Source organism: Apium graveolens, chromosome 1, assembly GCF_009905375.1.
Source record: "Apium graveolens cultivar Ventura chromosome 1, ASM990537v1, whole genome shotgun sequence".
NCBI classification, from domain to species: domain Eukaryota; kingdom Viridiplantae; phylum Streptophyta; class Magnoliopsida; order Apiales; family Apiaceae; genus Apium; species Apium graveolens.
Window position 1 is genome coordinate 46,469,119 of NC_133647.1, and position 27,698 is coordinate 46,496,816.

Sequence of the window (27,698 nt, forward strand, 5' to 3'; positions counted from 1 at the left end):
GGTCATAAGACTACAAGGACGAGTACCCGGAAATATATTGGATGGATGAGTGGAGATTTTACGAAGAGATCAAATACTGCAAGGTCAACGTGAGAACTCGAGGTTGTCATGCGAGAAGCATATCCCTACCTGTTTCTGAACCGATTCCGGGATGGAATCCTTTTAAGGGGGAAGACTGTAAGAACCCAAATTTTTGACATCGGTAAAAGACCTTTATGAATAGTAATATAATAACTTGAATTTTTGAGACCTTGTAAAATATTTAATGAATAATAACCCTGACGGACGGGGAAAAACCTTTTAGCCCACACTATGTTGTGCATGAGAAAATGAGTTTCGGAATTGATAACATGATTATACGTACCAAATGAGTGTATGTAAACGCTATTAGTTTTCGAAAAAAACGAACTTTGAAAAATGACCATATTTACGAATCATCGAGGATTACGGGAATCATAATATAATTACAAATTTAAAACCCTACGGATTTATATACAAGTAAAATAATTCAAAATAGAAGGAATAAATACGAAAGGAATTACGTCGCGAACCATTTACGAGAAAGTATTTCGAAAATGTTTAAACGACCGAGCGAACGCGCAAACGATTAAATAAACGTAACGCACTAACTAACCATGGTAAAGTAACCATGGTTACTTTATCAAATAGTGAGCTAGAGATAGGATGATCAACCAAGGCTAAGAAAATAGTGAGCTAAAGGGCTAAGTTAAGTAGATTAGCTTACAAACTACAAGGCTAGCTAGTTTTCATGTCCATGGATTTGGCAACAAGAATAAAATCCTAGGATCTAAACTAGAAGATATCAATCAATATAAGATATCACAAGCTATCACAACCTCATTTCCAAGAAGCAACCAAGAAGTAACCAAGAAGCAATCAAGAAGCAAGCATAAAAACTCTCCTTTTCTCTCTAAAACCTCCCATTCGGCCCTTCTTCTTAAAACTAAGAAATCAAAATCAAATCTTCAAGTTCTAGCCATGGATAAATCCTCCCATTAATTATCAAGCTTCTTAACAACCTAACTAAGGTAAGATAATTATTTGATCTCTTTTTATCAAGGTTTGATGGGTGAAATAAAAATCAAGAAAGTTGCTAGTGAATAGTATGAATAGTAACTCTTCTTTGGTTTCTTGATTTCAATGGTGGTTTTAGGTTCCAAAAACCATACGAAGCACTCCCCAGACTCCACCATCCTCAAGAACACATCTCAAGCTTTCAAGAAAGGGAAAAATCTTTGATCCAAATTTATTTAAGATTCAAATTCAAGATCCTTTTAGTATGTAGTTATAAACCTAGTTTTAGTGGTGATATTGTTAAGATCTTGATGTTTAGTTAAGTAGATTTAAGGTTGATTGTTGTTGTCTCAAGAACATGATTTTCTTGAGAGCAGTTAGTGTGTTGATGATGATATGGTGATTGTTGGTGGTAGTATAAAGATTTAAGGCGTAAACGAAACTCCGATCATAAACGTAATCTCGTTAAAACGAACAAAACGTAACTTTAAGTTTCTGCAGAAACTCCCGAAGATGTAAACTGTAGTTCATTGAAATATAACCCTTGATTATGATATAAAATATTATAAGGATCTTTTAGGCGCTTGAATCGCTTTATTCCGATTTACGGATCAAAAGTTATAACCATTTTACTAAAAGTGATTTATGCGACAAAAACTACTACGAATCATGAATTTTGAAAATATAAAGGATCAACTTAAAAGTGTTCATAAATCATGAAATTTTTACAGAGAGTATCATATTGAGTTTCCTAACTTCTATAAAAATATCAAGTGAAAATAATGATTTTTCAGTTTTATAAAAATATTGGAGCCGAGACCGCGCGATTAGAAACCATAGAATCCATAAGCGGAGCCGACGACGAAAATGAAAATGAACTTAAGATTCTTTGAAAAATGAAGCGACCATGATGTAAATAAGGATTTAAAAGAATAATAAGGATAAAATAAGTTGAGAGGGTGCATAATAATTAGCGCATGAGTGCGGGTAATCGTAAATTAGAATGGGACCTAACGAAGTGAATTATGTTATGATTATAGATTTCCGAGCGGGACCTAGAGCATCCTCCACCTCGAGATACCCAGGCAAGTTTATGAACCCAACTCCATTTACTGTTGTGTTGTGAAAGGATGGTTTTATTATCATTGCATAAATACCATGCTTTCCATGATACACAATATTTGAATTTTTCGCATAATGTAGCGATATTGTATGATAAGTATATATCGTCAAATATTTAATTCCGCTTTAAGCGTGACGTATAATTATAAGACCGAGAGTCGGTCGAGATTTTAAGATGAAAACCCGGGAATCATTCCGGTGATATTATAGGACGATTACAAGTCCATAGTAATACGTTTTAAAGGGACTCAACGTCCACTTACGAAACATTAAAATACCTCGAACTTTTATTAAAACGATTTCCAAACGATCATATTCCATCAACTATATTTTATTATTCAAATAATAAATATTATATACCTATTCCTTTATTATGGGAGAAGTATACTCCAACGATTATTTATTTCAAACCCGATTAAACATTAAAGGTTATTGATTGCGTAGACATAAACTAGTTGAGGAATAGTATTTTAAATATTTTTTTAAAGAGTAAACTCATCCGAGGTTAATTATTTATCAATTATCATTTAATTATTTATTATTCATTAAAGGGTTTATTTATGATTTTAAAAATTCATAGATCCTGATTTAAAATACTTTCTGATTTTCGAAAAAATCATTCGAATAATTTCAGAACGTCGGAGAATATTATCTCGACTTATTTTAAATATTTTGAATATAGTGTCAAAAGAAACTCCCCCTTATATAACAAATATGTTGACAACGATCAACTCACATCCTTAGTACTTCCTCCGAAAATTCTCGGAAGTACATATATATACGTATATATCCTAGTGTACCTATCAACAAGCAATATGCTTGGGGAACAATATAAGTTCCATATATATGATGGGATTCTTACAAGGACAAGGAAGAGTAGACTCCAGTACTTCATGGACTGGGGAGACTACCAATTTACTACCACATGAGAAAATATTTTATATACTGATGAACATGTGGAGTATGCATACCTGAGAGGGATGGGAGCAAAACCATGTCTTGAGAGGGATAGACGCGAAGTGTGTACCTGAGAGGGACAGACACAGAAAAGGCCCAAATGTGGCCAGGGTGATAACCGATAATAAAAGGGAATCGTCCATCTACATGTAGAAAAAGTTACTATTTCTGTAGTACGACTGATCATCGTATGCGGTGGCTCCAACGAATGTCCTATTCTTCCAATTGGAATTGTGATACAATACCGTAACCCAAGCCTAGGTGTTGGGTTTACCATTAAGGTATTCGCAGGATAATAAAATCCACTAAAGAAGTTTTTTCATGAGAAGGTGTGTGTCACCAAGGAAAACTATTTTTGAATAAAACGTAATTATCATATATGATATTTTACATGAGTTTATCATACAGTCATTTTCACACTATACATTATTATGCTGGGCATTATAGCTCACTCTTGCTTTCTTTTAAATAACACAACACAACGGATAACCAGTATGCCGGTGTGGGACTTAGTTGCTTGCAGCCATGGGGAGGATCCCTGGTAGTTTTGTCTCAGGTGTGCCAGAGTATCAGATAGGTATAAGATATCAGTCGTAATTATTGTAACTTCATGTAGAGGTTATGAATAATTGTTTGAGATCTTATAAAGTACATTTGAGTTTTAATAATAGATGATACTTATTGTACATCGTTTCTAAGGCTATAACTTGTGAGTGTGTGAGATTGGGGGTCTGTTATATGGAATTATTGGATTATTGAGTTAATGCAGGTTACACATGATTGAAGGATTGCGTGACGACCCAGATTCCTGACCCCGAAATCGTTACAGGTAGAGCCCTTTATATAGAGTTGAGTCTAGGGTTAGACTTCTGTTGGGAGACTTGGTGGACAAGTCTCCAACTTAGATGGTGATTAGGAGTCCTATTGAGGAAGGAGTTCTAGAACCTTCTGTGTAGGACTTTGATAACATTTTGAACACATGTCTCTGCTCTTCTAGCCGTATTGGGTCTAGTCCGTGATCAACTCATATTCGTGGACTTGAACGACCTCCGCTGGTAGGCCTTGGCTGTTTGGGGCTGTCATGGGCCTGTTACGAAGCTTCGGACCAAACAGGCCTGCTATGAAGCTTAGACCAGGCAGGTCTGTGTTGGACTTTTCAGAAAAGAAGCCCAAGTGTAATTAATGCGACATTTAATGTTGTGGAGTGGCATTTATGACACGTTATTATGCTCTAATAAGCTTTGAGTTGATATATTTGTACTCAAGTTGTTAAGTGTTTTAGTGTGTTTTCTAGTGTTTTTACATTTCAGGCATATCTAGGTAAGCAGGTAAATTAACATTGTTTTGGTGCTAATTTGGTGTCAAGGTAGTGTTGGAATAAAAGCTCGTGAAAAGCCGGCTCGAAGTAGAAAGGAAAAAGATAAAATCTGAGTTTTCCCCTAAGAACGGCGCGCCCGCACTGTGTTAGCGCGCGGCCATGCCAGGATTCCAGAATGACAGCGCACCCACGGAGCGCGCCCGCGCCGGTGCGAAAGTTTTGAATCCTGATTCTAATGGAATTCTAATTGGGAGACTTCTAGATTGATTAGGGTTGCTATATATATTCAAATAAGAATGTTATCATAGAAGGGACGTACCAGAGCGCAAGGAGAGCCGTAAGAAGACCGTTTTAGCACGATTCAATGAAGATGAAGAAGATCTTATTTTTACTTGTGAATCTTTATTTTAAGTTGTAACTTGGATGCTAGTTTTCTTACTTGTGAACCTTTAATCTTGTTTCGTACTTAGTTTTGTTATTTAAGTATAAAGACTATGTTTGTTATACCATACTTTTATTGGAACCCACGTTGATGATGAGTCCGATTATGGTCTAATCATTATCGTGGGGTTCTAGTGGATTTATTTATGGATTTCTTTAGTTAAATTGTTTATATGCCTTAGTGTGTGGTGATTGAATGATAAGCTAGTATTGGTTGTGCTTATTCTGCTTATTCTTCTTATAAGAGTCGCGAACTTGTAAGATAGTGTGTTAATTCTTAATGAAGTGAAAGTGAATTTAAGGATTTAGAACTTTCCATGCTAGCATAGGTCCATGTGTTATTGTTATGCATGATTCGTAGGTAATTTTAACCATCCTATTTACCCTATGTAATCATGATAGATAACTTATGCTTAAACCAGTCTCAATATAATTGGTGTCTATTCAGCTTCTATCTCTTTTGTGGATGTCTGGTAATATGTTATTCGTGCAACGAAAGTTGGCGTTTATCAGTTTCATGTTATCTGATTAGTGTCATCACCATTGCATGCTAAGGTTAAGAACAATAAGGCTATTGAATGAAGTATTTAATGAAGTTAGAATCTCATGTTTATCTCATATAATATACAACCCTCTTTACTCTCTTAGTTATAATTGTTAGTTTAATTTTTAGTTATAAACAACCTCTATTTGTTATCATCTTAGCATTAAATGATAACCATACATTATTGCTTAAGTGCATAAATTACATAGTTAACCAACACCAGTCTCTGTGGGAACGAACTAGAAAAGATTCTATATTACTTGCAAACGCGTATACTTGCGTGAATTATTAGCGCATGTTTAACGTTTAACAAATGTGTCTTTAGGATGTATTTTCTATCCATATCATTTGCCCCCAACTTCCGTGAATACTGCTCGAGTTTTCATGGAAGTTATAATGGTCTATTCGCAACTCGGGTTACTTTTGGCCCTTCTCGGGTATCGTCCCTTCATGGGTATCGTCCCTTCACGGGTATCGTCCCTTCACGGGTATCGGCGCGTTATCGTAAAGTGTGGAGCGACCTACACATTTACAACAACTTATTAGTGTGAGCATACACACTTAAGGTCCTCGTAGGGGCTATTTGAATGATGTTCAACACTAAACGGTCCTAATCGAGACTATAAAGCGAGCGTTTATCACCCCTTAACCTTCGTCAAGGTTAATTATAGAGTGAAAGCTGCTAACTGGCCCTAATCGGGGCTTATTTCCATGTACAAGTTGCTAATTAGGCTTAAAAGAGCCTAATTTTAAGCTATAATGCACTAATTGGCCTTAATCGAGGCTAATCTGCCCTAATCGGGGCTAATTAAGACTAATCAGTATGCATAAGACGCTAATTATCCTTAATTCACACTAAATATAAGAGCCAATGGGTTAAACGACCCTAATCTAGGCTAATTTCATCATACAAATCACTAATTATCCCTAATTTGGGTTAATTATGCCTAATATACATTAATCAGCCCTAATAGGGGCTTAATTTCACTAATCGGCCCTAATCTGGGCTTAATCTTAAAATCCTAAAAATTAAAAAAATTCAAAATTTTTCTGTTTTTTTTTCCATTTTTTTCGAAATTTTTTAAAATTTTCGATGGGGGTCGTCAGGGTTGAGCAGAACCTCTTGGGGCAGGAGGCTCTGCTCGGCTTCATGCCCCCAATTGAGGGCTGCTAGGCCAGTTTGGAGGAGACCCTCCTGGTCGGCCACCTCCTGGTCGGCCACTTCTTAATTGGCCTGAAGGTGGTTGCCCAGGGGTTCCCGCCCCTCATTTTTTTGAGCTTCTCACTAGGAGTTCAAGGTTTCTACATACCTTTTTATGTCCTTATTTCTCTTGGTTGTCCATGGAATTAATTTTATGGTTGCCTTTGAGTTCCTCAGGGCTCTGCTATGGCTGTTTCAGCGAACGTTCTGTACTCATCCCAGTGGACGTTCTGAACTCGTTCTTGCTGAACACTCTATGTTCTACTAAACTTTCCCTTATAGGAAGTCTTATACTTCATTAAACTAGTCCAAACTTCTCTTGTTGGATGTTATACACTTCAACCAACTCGTTCTCGTAAACGTTCTAGTCTTCACGAAACTAGGTTCTGCTGAGAGTTATCATTTTTGAGAAATTTCCTAAGGACCTCTCAAGTGGGTCTTTGGAATATCTTCTGAAGGCCTCATAGCTCTCCCACAGAAGTTCTGATAGGCTGAAAGGCCTCAATTTGTTGGATGGTATGCCAAGGCCACTACGGAGGCAAGTTGTGGCTGTCATGACTCTGCTACGGAGGCTCCTGGTAGGCCAACAGGCCCAACTTGTGGGCTGGTCGGCCAGGGCTTCCCCGCATGGAAGTTGTGGCTGTCACGGCTCTGACATGGAGGCTTTTGACAGGCCAAAAGGCCCCAACTTGTGGGCTGGTCGGCTGGGGTTTCCCCGCATGGAAGTTGTGGCCGTCACGGCTCTGATACGGAGGCTCCTAGTAGGCCAAAAGGCCTCAACTTGTTTCCTGGTCGGCCGGAGCTTCCACGCATGGAAGTTGTGGCCGTTATGGCTTTGATACGGAGGCTCCTGGTAGGCTAAAATGCCTCCATTTGTTTCCTGGTCGGCCAAAGCTTCCCCGCATGGAAGTTGTGGCCGTCATGGCTCTGTTACGGAGGCTCCTGATAGGACAAAAGGCCTCCATTTGTTGCCTGGTCGGCTGGAGGTTCCCCGCATGGAAGTTGTGGTCGTCAAGACTCTGATACGGAGGCTCCTGGTAGGCCAAAAGGCCTCCATTTATTGCCTGGTTGGCCGGAGTTTCCCCGTATGGAAATTGTGGCCGTCATGGCTCTGATCCGGAGGCTCCTCATAGGCCAAAAGGCCTCCATTTATTGGTCGGTCGGCCAGAGCTTCCCCGCATGCAAATTGTAGCCGTCATGGCTCTGATACGGAGGTTCCTGGTAGGCCAAAAGGCCTCCATTTGTTACATGGTCGGCCGGAGTTTCCCCTCATACAAATTGTGGTCGTCATGGCTCTGATACGGAGGCTCCTGGTAGGCCAAAAGGCCTCCATTTGTTGGCTGGTCGGCCGGAGCTTCCCCGCATATAAATTGTCGCCGTCATGGCTCTGATATGGATGCTTCTGGTCGGCCATATGCCCCCCATGTGTGGGATGGTCGTCCGGGAGTGGTCTTAGTGGACCTTGAGAGTCTCTTGCAGGATAGTCTGATCTGTTAAGAGGAGAACGCTCTGTTCTCGTATTCGTGAGTTCAGCTGAAAAGCTAATCTTGTCTTAATCTTCATTAGTTTTGCTTATCATGGTGATTAACATAATCATCCCTTAGTTAACACTAACGACTTGTGTTTAGCCTCAAACAGGCTTTTCTGATAGCTTTTAGTGAACGTTCTATTCTTCATAAAACTTGTTTTCATGGATGTCCTAGTCTTCACGAAATTTGTTCTCATGGACTCTTTAGCCTTCGCGAAACTTGTTCTCATGGACGTTCTAGTCTTTATGAAACTTGTTCTCGTTGGGCGCCTAATGTTTCAAGAATTTTCAAGACCAGAAAACCTTTAGGAGGATCTGGATCAACCCTACATGGGTTCATGTTGGCTATAAGGCCTTCATGTGGCCTGGTCAACCAATTCTGCTCTTTTTGGATGTTTGGCCCTTTTTCTAGTGAGCGTTATGTACTTGTTCTCATGCATGTTCTATTCTTCACAAAATTTATTTCCCTCCGTGAGGGTTCTAGTCGGCCTAATCTTTCCTTGTGGAGGACTAGGCGTCACTGACTCTTGGTAGGCTAGAATCTCACCTCCGTGAACGTCTTGCTCTTCATGAAACTTATTCTCGTTAACGTTCTGTTCTTTACGAAACTTGTTTCCGTGGAAGTTCTTGTCTTCACCAGGAGCATCCCTTGGCTCCAGTTCATGGTTTTCTTGGAACCTTCTCTTAGGGATCATCCCTATTAGTTCCGGACGTCTATAGACGTTCCTTCAAGGACGTCCTAGTCAGCCTAACCCCTCCATATGGAGGAGTCAGCTTCAAGGACTCTTGTTTGGTCATAGAGACCAAGCCCTTGAGGCCCTGGTCGGCCGTAACCTTAATGTCTAAAGCTTATTGGCCCTTCGGGATCTTATTTCGTGGAAGTTCTTGAACTTCAATCTTCTCAATATCAATTCGTGGATTAGACTTCTCTCTTTTTTATTCGAGGGAGTGCCTTGCCGGGTGGGGACCTCATCTAAGGACCCTTTAGAAGGTCAAAGATCTTCATGGATGGCTACTCGGCCTCCTCTGGTCGGTCAAGGGGAAACATTTTTGCTTTCTTGGACAACATGTCTCGATGGGCCTCGAACATAAACTATCATGTTCGTGTTCTTGATGAGTCCTCATAATTCAAAGGAAGCTTGTTAAAGTTGGCCTAACCCCTCCTATTTTCCATTGGTTAAATTTATTCCAATTAGGCGAACAGCTTCCCAAGGCGGGGATGTGCGGGGTTCATGCCTTGTATTTGGTACATCTCTTCTTTTTAGAACTTTCAATACTTCAAATTAAAGGAGGAGTCTGGCTGGCTTAAGGCATCCCTTGGAGGCCGGTCTACTGGAGCCCTTTCCGAGGGATATCCAGTTGGTCAAAGGCCTTCTCTTGAGGCTGATCCGCCTTCTTTGGTAGGCCGGATTTTATAATGTAGACTTTAGTCAACCATATACATTTCGTGAAGTTAGCTTTCTAATATCTTTTTATTATTAGGGCAATACCTACTTCGCAGCTTCTTTCACTAAGAGTGCAAAGTGAAGGAGTGAGCACATGGCCTTGGAGGCATTGATGAAGAAACTTGAGAGAAAGTTTCAGGACTGGGTTTCTAGAGCTCTCTTAGCATTTATCAACAGTCGGAAGATTTATTCAAGATGATGGACACCCACGATGATGAGGAGCGCTCTGTTAATATGTCCATTAGCTCTGTTCATAGCTCTTACCCGGATATGGTAAATTTGCGGGGCTTTCCTAGCCTTTGGGTTGTTTTTGAGGTTTCCATTATTGGCCAATCATCTTATTTTGGACTATAGATTATCCTTCAGTGTTTAGGCCTTGCATGTCTTAGTTTGCCATGTGTGGCTTTTATCTATTTACGGTCCTTCATGGACTTGAACATCTTCAGTGTGTAACCTAATTGTTCATCATGACTTGATTTCTGATCATTCAGGATCTCCTACATTTGTCATTTGATTTCATATTCGTCTTTTATTTCCGGTACTTTGGTCCTTCGGGAATTTTATTCATTGGATGCTCGTACATTGGTCGACCTTATACCTCCATTTACTACTAAGTACTAGGAACATGTCTTTCATGTCCTAAACATATTATACCTTCAGCTTCGAAATGCGCTAGGTATGAGGCACTTTGTCACCGCTCAGGGTTTCCGACTTGTAGGTTCCTCGTCCTCATGTTTTCTTGACCTTTTACGGCCTTTCCCAGTTAGGGGTTATCTTTTCTTTCTCTTCAACTCCTGAAGCCTCAATCTTTCTTAAGATCAAGCCTCCTTGGTAAAAGAACCTTTCTTTAACCCTTTTATTAAAATAGAGGGAGGCTCTTCGTTGATGCTCTGCATTGCGGGTGATGGCCTCATCTCTGACCTCGCCAATGGGATCGAGAGCGAGCCTCATGCCTTTTTCCTTGGTTTCTGATTCATAATCTTTGATCTTAGGGGATCCATGTGTGATTTCAAAGGGCACCACTGCCTCGACTCCGTAAGCCAGCATGAATGGGGTAGGTTCAGTTGTCACTTTGCAGGTGGTACGATATGCCCATAGTATAGGAAGCAACTCATCCACCCAAGTGTTTCTCGAGCGTTCAACCCTCTTCTTAAGTCCATCAATGATGATTCTGTTAGCAACTTCCGCTTGCCCGTTTGCCTGAGGATGTGCAACCGAGGTGAAGCGAAGTTCTATGCTGTTATCGTCTCAGTACTCTCTAAACTCTGCATTATCAAATTATTTCCCATTATCCGTGACAAGGATGCGTGGGATTCTATATCGGCATATCACATTCTCCCAGAAGAATTGGGCAAATTTCTTGGTGGTTATCTTGGCTATTGCCTTAGCCTCAATCCCTTTGTAAAGTAGTCTATGGCTACTACAATGAACTTCCTTTGTCCCTATGATATAGGAAATGGTCCAAGTATGTCCATTCCCCACATTGCAAAAACAATGGGTGTGCCGATCGATGTAAGCCTCTCTGGGGGTTGTCGTACTATTGGAGCGTGCCTCTAGCATCCGTCACATTTCTTCACATAAGCCTTTACATCGGCTAGCATAGTTGGCCAGTGGAATCCCAACCAAGTTATCTTATGAGCGAGGGTCCTACCGCCCAAGTGTTGTCCACAAATCCCTTCATGGGCTTCTTTAAGTGCCTTCTCTGCTTCAAGAGGTCTTAAGAACTTCAAGTACAGAATAACAAAGGACCTTTTGTAAAGAAGGCCTTCAATGAATGAATATCTCAATGCTCTAACCGACAGCTTGCGTGCCTCCTGGGCATTGTCGGGGAGCCACCCAGTTTCTAAGTGGGTCTTGATTGGGTCTATCCGACAACTTTCCACACCAACCGGTGCTATCAGATTTATGACATGAATAGTAGGGGTCTTCAAGACCTGGAAGTAAATAGTTCTCGGATAATTCTCGATTTCAGATGAGGTGAACTGAGACAAGGCATCCGCCGTAGTGTTCCCCTCTCTCGAAACATGTTCAGCGTACCATTCATTGAACTGAGTCAGTATTCCCTTTACGACTCTCAGGTACTTGGCCATAGTATCATCCTTGGCCTCAAATTCCCCATTAATTTGAGCAACTACAAGTCTTGAGTCTTCGCAGACCTTCAGGTTTTTGGCCTCACGGCTCTAGCCAAGCCTAAGCCATCTATAAATGCTTCATATTCTGCTTCGTCATTCGTAGTCGGGAAGTCTAACTTCAAAGCATATTCAACCATAAACCCATCAGGTCTTTACAAGACTAGGCCTACACCACTAGATTTTGGATGCTCAGTCAAAATGGAGAACCTAATACTCTTTCAAGGTTATTTCTTCATCCTTCTCCTTCTTTCCTCCTTCTAGGGTTACTATCTCTTGCCCCTCGACTTCTTGGTCGTTAATGGTTCATTCGACCACGAAGTCTGCTAAGGCCTGAGCCTTGATGGCCGTTCGAGGCTTGTATTTGATATCAAATACTCCTAACTCAATCGCCCACTTGATGAGCCTTCCACTGGTCTTCGTTCTGTGAAGAATGTTCCTCAAAGGTTGGTCCGTTAGGATTTCGATCTTGTGAGCCTGGAAGTATGGTCTCAACTTCCTCGAGGCTGTGATGAGAGAAAGTGCGAACTTCTCCGTGGTGGAGTAATTCAATTCTGCTCCATGGAGCACCTTGCTTACATAATATACAGGCTTCTGGAGCTTCTGCTCTTCCTTCACGAGGACTGCACTCATGGGTTGTTCAGATACCACGAGGTATAAATAAAGAGTGTCCTCCGGACTTGGTTTAGCCAATAACGGGGCTTCAGTCAAAGGCCTCTTGGCTCTCAGTTGTCCATTCAAAGTTCTTCACCTTCTTAAGGGTTTTGAAAAAGGGCAGGCATTTGTCTCTTGACTTGGAGATGAACCTCCCTAGAGCTACAATTCTTCCCGTCAGCTTCTGAACATCCTTGATGGAACGTGGTGGCTCTATATCTAGGATGGCTTTGATCTTATCGGGGTTGGCCCCTATTCTCCTCGTAGAGACCATATGACCCAAAAATTTTCCAGACCCAACGCCAAAAGCACACTTGCCTGGGTTTAACATCATCTTGTGTTGCCTCAGCACTTCAAATGCCTCTCTGAGGTGACTAATATAATCGGCCTTGCTTAGGCTTTTGACTAACATGTCATCAACATAGACCTCCATGGTCTTCCCAATTAGATGGGAAAATATCTTGTTTACCAGTCTTTGGTAAGTAGCTCCTGCATTCTTAAGTCCAAAAACCATAACAAGATAACAGAATACACCAAAGTCAGGTATGAAAGATACCTTGGAGGTGTCATCCTTATCTGAAGCCATCCATGAAGCTTATCATCTTGTGTCCAGCAGTGGCATCGATCAAAGTATCAATCCTTGGTAGAGGGTAACAGTCCTTGGGACAAGCATCATTCAATTCAGTAAAGTCAATGCACATCCTCCACTTTCCATTGGCCTTCTTAACCATTACGGGGTTGGCCAACCATTCAGGGAATTGCACTTCCTCAATAAATCCAACTTCTAAAAGCTTCTCGACCTCCTTCTTAATGGCTTCCATCCTATCAGGGGCATAAGTTCTCTTCTTTTGCTTTACAACCTTCCGAGTTGGATCAACGTTCAACCTATGAGTTATAAGGTTTGGGTCAATCCCAGGCATATCAGCTGCTGTCCAAGCAAATACATCATTGTTTTCTTGGAAAAAAGTTGTCATTCATCCCTTCAAGGGCTTGTCCAGAGATGCCCCAATGTACATGACCTTCTCTGGGTCTAAGGGGTCTAAAGGAATTGGGACCAAGTCCTCGGCTGGCTTTCCTCGCAGTTCGTCATTTTCTCGGACATTCATGTCTTCTATGGGGAGGACATGCCGTCCATCGGGCCTAAGTGCTGCAACATAGCAACTGCGGGCCATCTTCTAATCTCCCCTTGCTTCTCCAATACCATTTCTAGTTGGGAACATCAGTACCATGTGGTAGGTTGAGGGCACAGCCTTAAAAGCATGGATCCCTATTCTACCCATGATAGCATTGTAAGTAGAGGCTGCCTTGACAACCTGAAAGTTCAACATCTGCGTGGCCTCCCTAGGCTCTTCCCCGATAGTTACGGGAAGTTGTATTGCTCCTTCGACTTTGTATTCTACATGCTTAAACCCGTAGATGGGTGCGTCGGACGGAGTTAGATGAGAATAATTATAGCCCATCCTTATGAATGTGTCATAAAACAGAATGTCCACGGAAGCTCCATTGTCCACTAGGACCCTCATAACAGGATAATTTCCAATTATTGGAGTGATAACCATAGGATCATCCTGAGGAAATTTCAAACCTTCAAGGTCTGGGTTACCAAATTCAAGCGTCATCTCTGACTTGGAACGCTTAGATGGCTCCCCAACTATGCTCATAACTTCTCTTGCGTAAGCTTTTCGGGAGTTCCTAGTAGTACTAGCTACTATAGGTCCTCCTGAGATCATATTGATTACTGGCCCTCGGGGCTGCGGGTTGCGATCTCTGTCGTTACCCCTTCGATCATCATCTCTTCGATCATTATCTCTCTTTTGGCCTCCAACCTCTTCACCCTTCATGAAACGTCCGAACTTTCCCCTTTGGATCAAATACTCAATCTCATCCTTGAGTTGCCTATAATCGTCAGTGTCATGACCAACATCTTTGTGAAATCTACAGTATCGACTCTTGTCTCTTTTTTCGGGATCTCCCTTTAGTGGCTTCGGCCATTTGAAGTCTTTGTCCTTTTCAATTTCCATAAGGATTTGGCTCCTTGGAGCATTCAACCTTGCATATTCAGCGAACCTTGGTTGTTGATTCTTCTTAGAAGAGGAGGAGTCAGAGTTTTTTCCAATTCGTGGATACTTGTCCTTGGCATCGTACTCCTGATCTGTCTTTCGCTTCTTGTTCCCAGTAGGTTCATTATTCATAACTATCTTCTTCATACTCTCCTCCACTTTAATATATTTCCCGGCTCTATCCTGGAGTTGTATCATGCTTTTGGGAGAGCGCTTAGCCAATGACATCTTAAAGAACTCGTCTCTAGTCCCTTGCTGCAGGGCTACCATAGCTACTTTATCATCAAGATCAAGGACCTTCAAAGCCTCCTTCGTAAATCGATTCAGATACTCTCTCAGAGACTCCTTTGCTCCTTGGACTATACCCATGAGAGATGTTGAACACTTCTCGTGCACTCTGCCACTTATGAACCGCTTAAAAAAAGCTTGACTCAAGTCCTTAAATGATCCAATAGAGTTTGGGGGCAGATGGCTGTACCACCTTTGAGCTATGCCTGATAGGGTTTGAGGGCCCGAAACTTAATAGCGTCGTTCATAGGCTATAATAACAGGGTGTTAGAGAACGTCCTAACATGATTAGCGGGGTCGCTAGTACCATCGTATGCTTTGATGGTAGGAATCTTGAACTTCTTTAAAATGTGAGCATTCATTATCTCATCAGTGAATGGTGGGTTTGGATCATCAGGATCTTCTAGGGGAATAAGATCACTTAGATCAGCCCTTGGGGCAACTGCCCTTCTTGGTATTGAACCATCCAGGTCTATGATTGGAGGAGGATTTCTCCGCCTTGGAGCGAGTGGGGGTCTTGGGGCCAGATGTATCTCCAGGCATCATTTCAGCCTTTGGATCTCTGCTTTATAAGCCCTGATCCTCTCTTGAACATCTTGGGGATTCATCCCTAGAGTGCTCCTGGGGCGTTGTTCAGTGTCGGCCATCGGCTCTTTGCCAGCACGCCTTCTTCTTGGAGCAACATTATCATCCGATGACTCGGAGTCTCTTTCAATATAAGGTCCAGAGAATTCTTGATCCTCTGGAATAGGAGCCAAGCCACGTATGTATTGGGGCATCCGCCCTTGTGCTTCACTCCTATCAGAGTGTCCACTCTCTCCAACTTCAGGGTATAGAAGCATCCCGTAAGGGGGTTAGTAGTCACAATTGTCGAGTACTCATACCCAAGGGGTTGAGAGTTCACAGGTGCATGCAGCTTCTGAAGTTGGGGATTCGTCCCTTGAGGAGCCGGGGGATTCGTCCCTTGTGGCTGAGCCTCCGTTACCCCTACTAGGGTTCCTCCTTGGGTGGAGGCATAAGTTGAATGCAGTGGTATGTTCATCACTGATGCGATTGTTCGCGATGGGACATGAGTATCTGTCCCACTAGTGTTTCTGCTCCATGTGTTCACCATGGTTGTTGTAAGTTTTCCATAGACGGCGCCAAATATTGTGCAATAAAAACCTGAGTACTTTAGTATTTAATGCTAGGGTTAGTGAACTTTGAGCTTTAATGGCTGCTCTTGCGTTCGGGACTATCGATCCTTGCAAGATGCCTACGTATCTCTATGCTGTAGAGAATCAAGCTAAAACGTAGTTCTAGGTTGAGGGGTAGATCGCTTTATATAGAGTTGAGTCTAGGGTTATACTTCTATTGGGAGACTTGGTGGACAAGTCTCCAACTTAGATGGTGATTAGGAGACTTATTGAGGAAGGAGTTCCAGAACCTTCTGTGTAGGACTTTGAGTCTGTTTAGAACACATGTCTCTGCTCTTCCAGCCGTATTGGGTCTAGTCTGTGATCAGCTCGTGTTCGTGGACTTGGACGACCTCCGCTAGTAGGCCTTGGCTGTTTGGGCTGTCATGGGCCTGTTACGAAACTTCGGACCAAATATGCCTGTTATGAAGCTTGGACCAGACAGGTCTGTGTTGGACTTTTCGGACAAGAAGCCCGAGTGTAATTAATGCGATATTTAATGTGTCTTTAAGAGGTATTTTCTATCCATATCATTTGCCCCCAACTTCCGTGAATACTGCTCGAGTTTTTGTGGAAATTATAATGGTCAATTCGCGACTCAGGGTACTTTTGTCCCTTCTCGGGTATCGGCCTTTTATGGGTATCGACCCTTCACGGGTATCAGCCTTTCATGGGTATCGCCGCGTTATCGTGAAGTGTGGAGCGACCTACACGTTTACAACGTCTTATTAGTGTGAGCATACACACTTAAGGCCCTCGTAGGGGCTATTTGAATGGTGTTTAACACTAAACGGTCCTAATCGGGACTCTAAAGCGAGCGTTTATCACCCCTTAACCTTCGTCAAGGTTAATTATAGAGTGAAAGCTATAGTTTAATAGGATAAGTAGACTGTGTCCAGTAGTTTAAAAATTTAGTAGTTTAAAGGATATATATCACTATTTATTTATTATTTATAATAACTAAAATTAGGGAATAACCGTTGAACCAAATTATACCCTATTCCGGTTATATACATATTTATGAGGGGTAATTAAGTAATTTCAATTATTAAATTATCTCAATGAACCCGTAGTTATTCTATTATATATACTAGCTTGAATCACGTGCGATGCACGAGACTTCCCGTTAACATTTTTTTATTAAGTCATATTATAATGTTAAAATATTTATATAAATATATAATAATTATAAATTTATAATTAAAATTATAGGATAATTTATGGTCGTAGTTTAGTTGTATGAGTAAACTTTATCTAGTAGTTTAACAATTTAGCAGTTTAGCGGATATATAATATAATTTATTTATTTTTTAATAATATGATCAATTGTGGTTGTAGTTTAATAGGATAAGTGTCTAGTAGTTTAACAGTTTAGTAGTTTAACGAATATATAACACTATTTATTTATTTTTTTAATTACTAAAATTAGGGAATAACCGTTGAACCAAATTATACCCTATTTCGTTAATTATAGTATAGTATAGATATAAAAGACAAAATACTGAAAGTTTTGGTATAATACCTTTTTTTTGGTACACGCTGATTTTACCGAATTACCCTTATTTATTTATATATTTTTATAAAAATAATTATTATTATATAAAAGATGAAATATTGAAAGTTTTGATACAAGACCTATTTTTTGGTACACGCTGATTTTACCGAATTACCCTTATTTATTTATATATTTTTATAAAAATAATTTTAATAGAATAACCTATCCTAATTCCTAATATACTTTAGGCACCAATATCTACCTCGCTAATACCGTAATTCTGCAATTCAAACCAGGACCCAATTTTGTCATCAGCAAATTCAATTTATACTCTCGAACAAATCATGTTAAGCTCAAGATTTTTTTATCGATCAAATTGAAGCTCGAAATTTTAGATGATGTACTGAAATATTGGTTCGTAGTTTATCGAGAACTCGATGGGTTTACCCTAACTAAACAAATATAAGATATGAATAAATTTCAAATCCTGAAATTTTCAATTTATAGTTTATTGAGAATTAGGTGGGTTTACCCTAATTAAACAAAAATATAAGATATGTGTTATGGATTAAAAACTAAGGTATATTAATTGTTGTATTTATTACTAAGGTTCAGAAGCTCAAGGCCTTTAATGGCTGCTCTCGTGTTTCGTAGCTTAACTCTGCCTTTACGAGATGCCTACGTATCTTTGTGAATTAGAGAATCAAGCCAAAAACTTAGTTCTGATTTGTGGGGAGAGGCCCCTTATATAGATGTTGAGAGTCCTTGAATTGGACTAGATCTAGGAGACTTGGTGAGAAATCTCAGAATTAGCATGGACTTTGGAATCCTAGGAAGTAGGAAATTGATTCCTTATCCTATTAGGTCCCTTGGAGGCTGATCCACAAGGATGTATGTCCCTATTAGGACTCATCTTGATAGCTGTTTTCTCCCGTATAAATTAATTATGAAATTAATTAATATTCAGGGTTTTGGGCCTTGTTATCTGGCTTCGTTACTGGACCATCTCAAGTTTAATTGACCCAACATTAATTATTTTTCTTGGCTATATTTAGGCCCATATCATTTGCCCCCCAACTTCTGATTGAACTAAGTGATTTTTTACACCTTTGATCGAATGAAGTTTCGATCGCAGTGCTTCCCTTTTTCGATCAGGACTCTGATCGAACTTAGTGATTTTTTACCCTTTTGATCGAATGCAATTTCGATCACAGTACATCTTTTTTTGATCTGGACTCTGATCGAATAATTTCTTCAAAATTCTGGTCAATTTTTGACCTTTCAGTTTCTATTCCTGCTTCTAGAATGTCCCTGAAGCTTCCCTATTGGTGGGCTTTTCTCAAATTAGGCCTTGCCTTATGGGCTTTAGGCGCTTCGTATCCCGAGCATTTTGGCTATAAAAGAGAAGTGAGAAGTGAGAATCCTCATTTCACTTCTCATTTCTCAAACTTCTCTCAAAATTCTCTCAAACTCCTGTCTAGAAAGGCGATTTCTGGCGATCTAAGCCACCGTAGCTCCACCATCTTCAAGTTTTTCTGGGTTTCAAGCCTTCATCCCAAGAACATCAATGGCGGATCGTGATTAGCTCGACTGGGGAAGATGAACACTTCCAAGAGAGGTACTGCAATTCAAATCCAATCTCCCTATACTTCTCTCATTGATATGATAAATTCTAGAGGCGATGAATATCCCTCTTTATCTGATTTAGATTCATACAATCATGGTAACACTTTTCACGAGTTTGAGGGTAGAATTGAGGCTTTCAACACCACGTATAGACTTCCACCCCACCTTAGGATTACCCCAGCCACCCCCGGGGATAGAACATGTAATTGGGAGGGCGATACTTTGTTTATTTATCGAGGAGCCCTGACCGCAGGTCTTAGGTTCCCATTTCACAAATTTATTCCTCGTTTGCTCGCAGATGTAAAAATCAACGCATGTCAGCTCCCTCCTTACGCATGGAGGAATATTATTTGATTTATGGTTCTTTGTCTTAGGAAAAATTTTCCCCTTTCTGTAGCTGTCTTTAGGAAAATTTTCCAATTTTATAACAGTTCCTTGTCTCAACCGGGCTGGGTTTTAATACGTCAATGACCCAAAATTCCCCATATTTTCGATGGTAACTCTATAGTTGAGAATAACCCCAAATGGAGAGATGAGTTTGTTAGGCTGACCTGGGCTGGGGGTGACTGGGCCACGCTTTTCCGTAGGCCTTTTTGTAAAGTGTCAGATGGTAGTCCTGGTAGCATTAGGCTAACTGATGAGGAGGAGGTGGCCTATCAAGCCCTTATTTCAGATGATGGGAAAACAGATACTTGGACCCTTTTAGAGGAGTTCTCCCTAAGAAGGTTGGTCTCTCTCAGGCCAGTGATAAGGGTAACTCTACCTACACAACTATTCCATTCTTTCTTTTATTGCAACTCTATTATTTCCATATTTTTGATATTTTTCTTCCTTTTCTTTCAGCTTGCGAGGCCATCAACAATATAAATAGGCCTAAGGAGGGGGAATCTAGCTGCCAGAAGAGGGCCAAGCTGAACAAAGACCCCAGGAGCAAGCTTGATGCTCCTACTTTCCTTAGGCCATATGCTCAGGTGGTGGAGTTGGGGGATGATGTAGATCCTCCACTCAAGGCACACTCCTTTAGGCCCAACTGGGGCTTTAGGAGAAGTGATACGGTGGTTGGATCCACCAAACATGCCAAGATCTGGTCGTATCACTCCATCACTCCCCACGACTTCACTAACATTATCACGGGGAGTGACATTGAGTCCATTGAGCTTCTGGGTTCTCAAGCCCAAGCTGCGGTAACTTTCCTTTAATTTTTTTAGTTCCAACTTCTCTATTTTTATAAACCTGTGTTAACTCATGTTTCTTTGTGCAGAGCAACACCTACTTCCAGGCAGCCCTCCATCAGGCTAGGTCCTAGAAGGGGAAGTCAGATGAGTTCGAGAGGGAGATGAAGAAGTGGAAAGAGAGGGCTGAGGTTTTGGAGAAAAAGCTGGCGACCAAGGGGGATGAGCTATCTAAGGCTAATTTCGAGCTGGTTAAGCTTCGGAATGATAAGGAAACCATCATTGATGATTACATGGATTATGATAAATTTAAGAATCCCATGGAGATTCATGAGGGTCTTTCTTCTCTGTAGTTTACCCAGGGATGGGATGCGGCCGTGAAGGCGGTTTCGGAGAGGCATCCTGACTTAGTTGATCCTAAGGACTTTATAAGTCCTGAGCAGCCAGCGACGGAGGATAGCTTGGATGCCCTCTTCAACTCCCCTGAGCCTGATGATCGCATCTTGGACCCTAGCACCACCTCTCCTCCTTCGTCTCCCGCGAAGGATGCTGAGAAGGATGGTGTTAAGAAGGAGCAGGGGAAGGAAGGCTCCCATATGGAGGAGTAGATTTTCTTATGTTCGTTGTTTTTCTTAACTTATTGTATTCAGAACTTATTTATATCCGGAACTTATTACCCTTCGGGGTTTATTTATGCTATTTCCCAGCTTGTTGATTTGCCTTTTATTTCTTCCAAGTACTTGCACAATATACGAGAGTTAGATAGTTTTCTTGCCTTTTTGTAGCTTTCCCTCTCATTTTTTCGTACTTGTACTTAAAATAAATAAGCAAACTCAACTATATATAATATTGACCAAACAGTTCTAGGATGAGATGAACCAAATAGTTCTAAAATAAGTTTATGGAAACTCTTGGGATTTTTCCCTTACATAATTCTGTGTAGAACTAGAACCTAAAGCAATAGTCTTATTAACACATGAAATCCTAAGCAAGCAAAGCTTCAAGGTGCTTTTCAACCTTTTTACCACTATAGCATGCATAGGCTATAGGTAGTAAACTTTCAGGTTTTGAGCATGCCAAGTCCGAGGAACTTCTTCTCCTTCCATGGTCTCCAGTTTATAAGTTCCTCTCCCTTGAACGCTCCTAACCTTATATGGCCCTTCCCAATTTGGGGCGAGCTTTCCTTTCTGCCCTACTCCAGAGGCTTCCACTTTTTTAAGGACCAAATCTCCTTGCCTGAAGAATCTTTCCTTAACCCTTAGGTTGTAGTAGAACGAAACTTTTTTATGATATTCCACTACCTTCGCATGTGCCTCATCTCGTATTTCATCAATTAGATCCAAGGCTAATCTTTGCCCTTCCTCATTTTCTTCAGCGTTAAAGGCTTGGATCCTGGGAGACGAATGTGATATCTCCACGGGAACAACCGCTTCTGCCCCATATGCCAACATGAAAGGAGTGGCTCCAGTAGTGACTCTACAAGTAGTTCTGTAAGCCCAAAGTATTGGGAGTATTTTATCCACCCAGTTATTCCTTGATTTCTCGATCCTTTTCTTCAGTCCATCCAAGATTATGCGATTTTCCACTTCCGCTTGCCCATTGGCTTGCGGGTGAGCTACAGAGGTAAACCGCAACTCAATCTCATTCTCTTCGTAATATTTCTTAAATTCCTCATTGTTGAACTGTGTTCCATTATCGGTGACTAGGATACAGGGAATTCCATATCGGCACATGATATTTTCCCACAGGAATTGAGCAACCTTCTTAGTTGTGATCTTGGCCAAAGGCTTGGCTTCAATCCACTTAGTAAAATAATCAATGGCTATAATTAGGAATTTCCTTTGTGTCGTGGCCATGGGGAAAGACCCAAGTATATCCATTCCCCACATAGCAAATGGGATAGGTGAGTTGATGGAAGTCAACATCTCGGGGGGTTGTCGAACAACAGGTGCATATTTTTGACAACGATCATACTTCTTCACATATTCTTTGGCATCGGCCATCATCTCTGGCCAATAGAAGCCTAAACGGGTTATCTTATGAGCCAGTGCTCTGCCCCCCAAGTGTTGCCCACAGATACCTTCGTGTACTTCTTCAAGAGCCAGGCGTGCCTCATCGGGCCTGAGACATCTTAAGTAAGGAACCACATAAGATCTTTTGTACAAAATCCAATCGATCAAGGAGTATCTCAGTGCTCGAACAACCAACTTTCGTGCTTCATTCATATTGTTTGGCAGCCAACCAGTTTGAATATGGGCCTTAATGGGATCTATCCATGACGTCCCCATCCCTATAGGAGCTACAAGCTTAACATCAATGCTCCGTGTTCTCAAAACACGGAAGTATACGCTTCCTGAACTTTCCTCTATCTCAGATGAAGCAAACTTTGACAATGCATCTGCCTTAGCATTTTCCTCCCTTGGGATATGCTCAACATGGCATTCATTAAATTGAGTCATCACAGCCCTTACTAGGCGGACATACTTAGCCATTGTATCATTTTTCGCCTCAAACTCTCCCTTGACCTGGGATATGACCAACTTCAAGTCCCACAGACTTTTAAGTTCTTGACTCTCAGTGTCCCTGCTAGGCCGAGACCAGCTATTAGGGCTTCATATTCTGCTTCATTATTCGTAGTTGGGAAGTCTAGCTTCATAGCATATTCAATCAAAAATCCATCGGGGCTTTGCAAAACGAGCCCTGCTCCATTAGAATTTGTTTTTGATGCCCCATCAAAATAGAGAACCCAATATTCCTTTTCCTTAACATCCTTCTCTTTGTCCCCTTTATCACCTTCTGTGTTTGGAGGTATAGTATCTTCCTGCCCCCCGACTTCTTGGTTGGGTATGGTACATTCCACCATGAAGTCGACCAATGCCTGGGCTTTTATTGCGTTCGTGGCTTGAACTTGATGTCAAATTCTCCTAACTCTATTGCCCACTTAATCAACCTCCCACTAGCCTTGGGACTATGAATAATATTCCTCAATGGTTGATTTGTTAACACTTCAATCTTATGAGCTTGGAAGTAAGGTCGTAACTTCCTTGAGGCCATTACCAAGGCTAAAGCAAACTTCTCAATGGTTGAATTGTTCAACTCAGCTCCGTGCAGGATTTTGCTAACATAGTATATGGGTTTCTGGATTTGAAGTTCCTCTTTAACCAATACAACACTCAACGCATTCTCTGAAATGGCCAAGTACAAGTATAGAGTTTCATTCAGAGATGGCTTGGCCAACAACGGGGCCTGGGCCATATATTTCTTTAATTCTTCAAATGCCTTCTGGCTTTCCTCAGTCCATACAAAATCCTTAACTTTTTTCAAGGACTTGAAAAATGACAAGAACTTGTCCCCAGATTTAGAGATGAACCGCCCCAATGCAGCAACCCTTCCAATGAGCTTTTGAACATCTTTGGTAGTCTTTGGTGGCTCCATATCCAAGATCGCCTCTATCTTATCAGTATTGGCCTCGATTCATCTCTTGGAGACCTTTAGTCCTAAAAACTTCCCAGATCCCACTCCGAAAGCACACTTTGTAGGATTTACCATCATTTTATGGTATCTCAGGACCTCAAAAGCTTCCCTCAAATGGGTTATATGACCAGTCTTCATTAGACTCTTGACTACCATGTCATCGACATAAACTTCCATAGTCTTACCAATAAGATCCTTGAAAATCTTATTTACCAACCTTTGATAGGTGGCTCCTGCATTCTTGAGACCAAACGCCATAACTGAAAGAGATATATCCTAAGTCCAATCATGTATGATGATTTAGGAATAACTTTTATATAATCTGTTTTGATTTCATTGATATTAATAAAAGACTTGTTTTGTTTTTATTGCGGGCTCTATCTATTTAAATGTTTAAATAAGATATACCACAGTTTAGAGTAAAGCTTTTTATGGATTGTGATGAGATCATAATAATGAGACCTAAAAGATGATAACTCTAAACTTAAATAGTTCCTGGTCGTAGGATTACTAACTGGTAATTAATAATCCGCAAAGATCGGTACATACTATGCTTGCTTCATTATGAATGATGTCTGTTCTCATAGACATTTGTGTGGTGACACTATAGCTAGTATGTAGGTGCTTATTATAGAATAAATTTACTGAACATGACTCACACAGCTGAACAACTGATGGAGTTCACTGACGTGTCAGCAGTTGTTCATATAGTGATAGTTGTACAAGTATCCTTAGACTTGAGGTCATTATAGTCATCTTGTGTACACTGAACTATGCTTTGGTTTAGTTCTTAGTCTCAAGGGACAATTATAAAGGCTCTACTGGGTATAGGAATTTGTACACGAAGATAGTGTATGATCAATAAAGGATCTACCCCTTCCAGTGTAGGAAGAGAATGTTCAATGCTGATCCACTTATGTTAGTTCAGGAATCTCTGGCTAGAGTGAATGAAATTAGAAAGGAGTTTCTAATTTACATTAAATAGAACTAAGCATAGTGAATGCGAAAGCAAGTGATTAAATAAGATAGGCTTGACACAAGTTCCGTGCCTTGTATTTAATCGTGACATTGCAGGGTAGAAGGAATTAATTGTACGGTAACTACTCACTGAATAGGTTCTTGGTATTCTAAGTAGTGAATTCGTATTATCCGGATAGTCGCGATATGCTGAGAAGTATCCCTCACGATGTAGAATAAATATGATTAATTAATTAATCATATTTAATGAATTAGAGAATTTATATAAATAATGATAAAATAGTTTTATTATTATTTATTTCTACTACCGGCTTAATATTGAACCTATAGGGTCACACCATAAAAGAAAATGATTTAATGGTGGAGAAATTAATTAATAATGACTGATAATTATTTATTTATGAAATAAATAATTAATTGGCAAATTTAATAATTGATTAAATGAGATTTAATTGATTATAAATAAATTAAGAAAAAGTTCTTAATATTATTAATTAAGAATTTAATTTTTGGAAATTAAATCAAGTGAGAGAATTATTTCTAAAGTGTTTAGACAAATGATTAATAATTAAAAGGTGTTTTAATTATTAATGAGAATAATAAAGGGTTAATAATAATAATTTTCTATGGGAAAATTTTCAGCTGAAAATTTTGCCTATAAATATACTATTATAGACCCTATTTTTGCCTCAACCAAAAAGGATTTACAAAACCCTAATTCTCTCCATCTCCTCCTCCTTCATTACATCGTTTTCTTGGTGGATACCGGTGGAGTGCTTCACACTTGAGGAGCAGCTGCTAAGGATCTCCGTTCATCATTTTTGGATCGCCATTAAAGACCTCCATCTTTCCATTAACGCAAAGCTTCTTAAGGTAAACATACTGAACTACGAATTAAATATTATATTTCGCATGGATCATGCGGAGGGTTTCGGTTTTTTTTTAAGATTTAAATTTACATTTTCATTGCGTTTATATGCTAAAAACCCTTCAATGGCATCAGAGCTACTTGCAAAAAGTTTTTAATTCATTTATGTGTTTAACTATTTTTGATATATGAGCATGTACGTGATTCGCCATGATTTGATGTTGATATAATATGCTTATATATGTATGGTTCTGAATATATGATATTCATGTGAGTTGTATAATCATAAGATGATTATGTAATCTGTATATATACTGATATATACATGATTTATGTTGGTTCTAATTATGAGAATCATATTAGATACGAATTCTGAATTGGCTCTGGTATCCGATTTACGCAAACGAATACCCTATTCCATAGGTAAACGAGCGTCTGAACAAAACTGATAGTAAAAGCTATCAACGACTCGTCTATAAGGCGTTTGACGTCGTTTACTGCCCGTAAACAGTGATTCTTATTTTTCTGATTTGATTCTAATTTTTCTGATTTTTGTCATATTTTCTTTTTATGATTAGATCATGGATAATATGATATGTTAAGATCAGATGATGTGTTTTAACATGCTTTTATGTGTTGTATGAGCATGGTGGATGGTTATGGTCTTTTGACCTTAGTGTAATGGTTTTGGTTTTGGTTTTAAATACGACTTGCATGTCGTCAATCTTTGTAATCATAAATCTCGAATGTAACTCGAGTTATTCTTTTAAGTTCATTAGATTAGTTTTACTTTTAATCATGTAATGTAATTGAAGACTAAGGAGGCTATCCAATGGAGGTGATACAAATAAAGAAGACTAGGCATACAAGAAGTCTAAACAAAGAAGAAGACTTATGTAATAAGTAGTTATATTTATTTCCATCACCATATTAGATTGACCTTGATCTTTATCATGAGCTTGATAAAGATCACATAGGATGGGGTCATAACCAAACACATTTACTTTATTGCACTTTACATTTACTTGTTTATTTGATTTTATATATGCGATATATGCTTATGTTTACCATGCGATGATAGATTTAGGTGAACTTAAATCAATATAAGGCGTGCTCTAGAAAATCTAGAATATGAATCGTTTCTTGCCTGAACAATAATATTATGAATACAATCATGAGATTCTTGTGTTTATGAAACACATAATTGAATATGAATTTTCAATATTGAGAGAAAGGATGATTCTGTCAACAATAGATTTGTATCTGTAAGAAAGGGTTATTAAGTGACGCCTCTTGACAATGCTCCACCCGATCTGAGAATCATCTGATTATCGATTATTGATTTGAAATATTTAATTTAAAAGGAAGAATTTCTTTATAATATGATTATGATTGTAACGTAATATAATCCCTCTAAATTAAATAATATCAAGTAGTAATTGGCCAATGACACAACGGGCTTGTGTCGGTCAAAGCCTTCCAACATGGTAGAAAGTAGTTCTTATTTTTGAATCATTGTCGTTTCGTGCTACAGCCGAGGGCTTTGATTTCGAAATAAGAAATACTTGTCTATTACATAGAGATGTGTACATTGAATTAAAATCTAAAGGTCGGTACTTGCCACAGCCGTGGGCCGTTGGAGACTGATTCAATTGTACGAAATGTTGGGTTAGACTTGACTTAGAATATTGAGGTTGTCGTGCCACAGCCGTGACTCAATTACTCAAGAGGCTAAAGTTATATTAGGGAATAAATAATATGTAATTTACAAGAGTTGCCTGCCTATTGAACATCACATGACGTTTCGTGCCACAGCCGAGGTTGTGTGATGGAATGTAGGATCCCTATTCCCACTAGCATTATGACTGCTTAATTTTCACTTAGGGGGTTGAAAAAGTTAGATAAACTAGTGGGAGACACTTATGAATAAAGAACCGATTCATATAGTGTTTTGAAATGAAATTGAATATTTGCTAAGTGTTGTTATGTGTTTATCATTTACAGATTTACTATATTCGTCATGTCTTTTGCACTATCACTCCGGAGCATACTAGATGCTCACAAGTTGACTGGTCCTAATTTAGCTGTTTGTTTTCACTGTAACAAGTTGGGGCACTGGAAGAGGAAGTGCAGGGTTTACCTTGCAGAATTGAAGAAGAAGAAGAAGGGTAGTAAGACTACCGCTTCT

The 27,698-nt window shown here is 39.8% G+C and overlaps 2 protein-coding genes across 2 annotated transcripts; both read right to left on the reverse strand.

Moving 5' to 3' along the window:
* Positions 1–11,144: 11,144 nt before the first annotated feature.
* LOC141667658 (uncharacterized) lies at positions 11,145–11,681 on the reverse strand. Its single transcript, XM_074474258.1, has one exon. The coding sequence runs from the start codon at positions 11,679–11,681 to the stop codon at positions 11,145–11,147; it is 537 nt and encodes a 178-aa protein (XP_074330359.1).
* Positions 11,682–13,549: 1,868 nt separating this feature from the next.
* On the reverse strand, positions 13,550–14,803 carry LOC141667730 (uncharacterized). The gene has a single exon (XM_074474370.1). It carries the CDS (start codon positions 14,801–14,803, stop codon positions 13,550–13,552), a length of 1,254 nt encoding a protein of 417 aa, XP_074330471.1.
* Between the last annotated feature and the right edge of the window lie 12,895 nt (positions 14,804–27,698).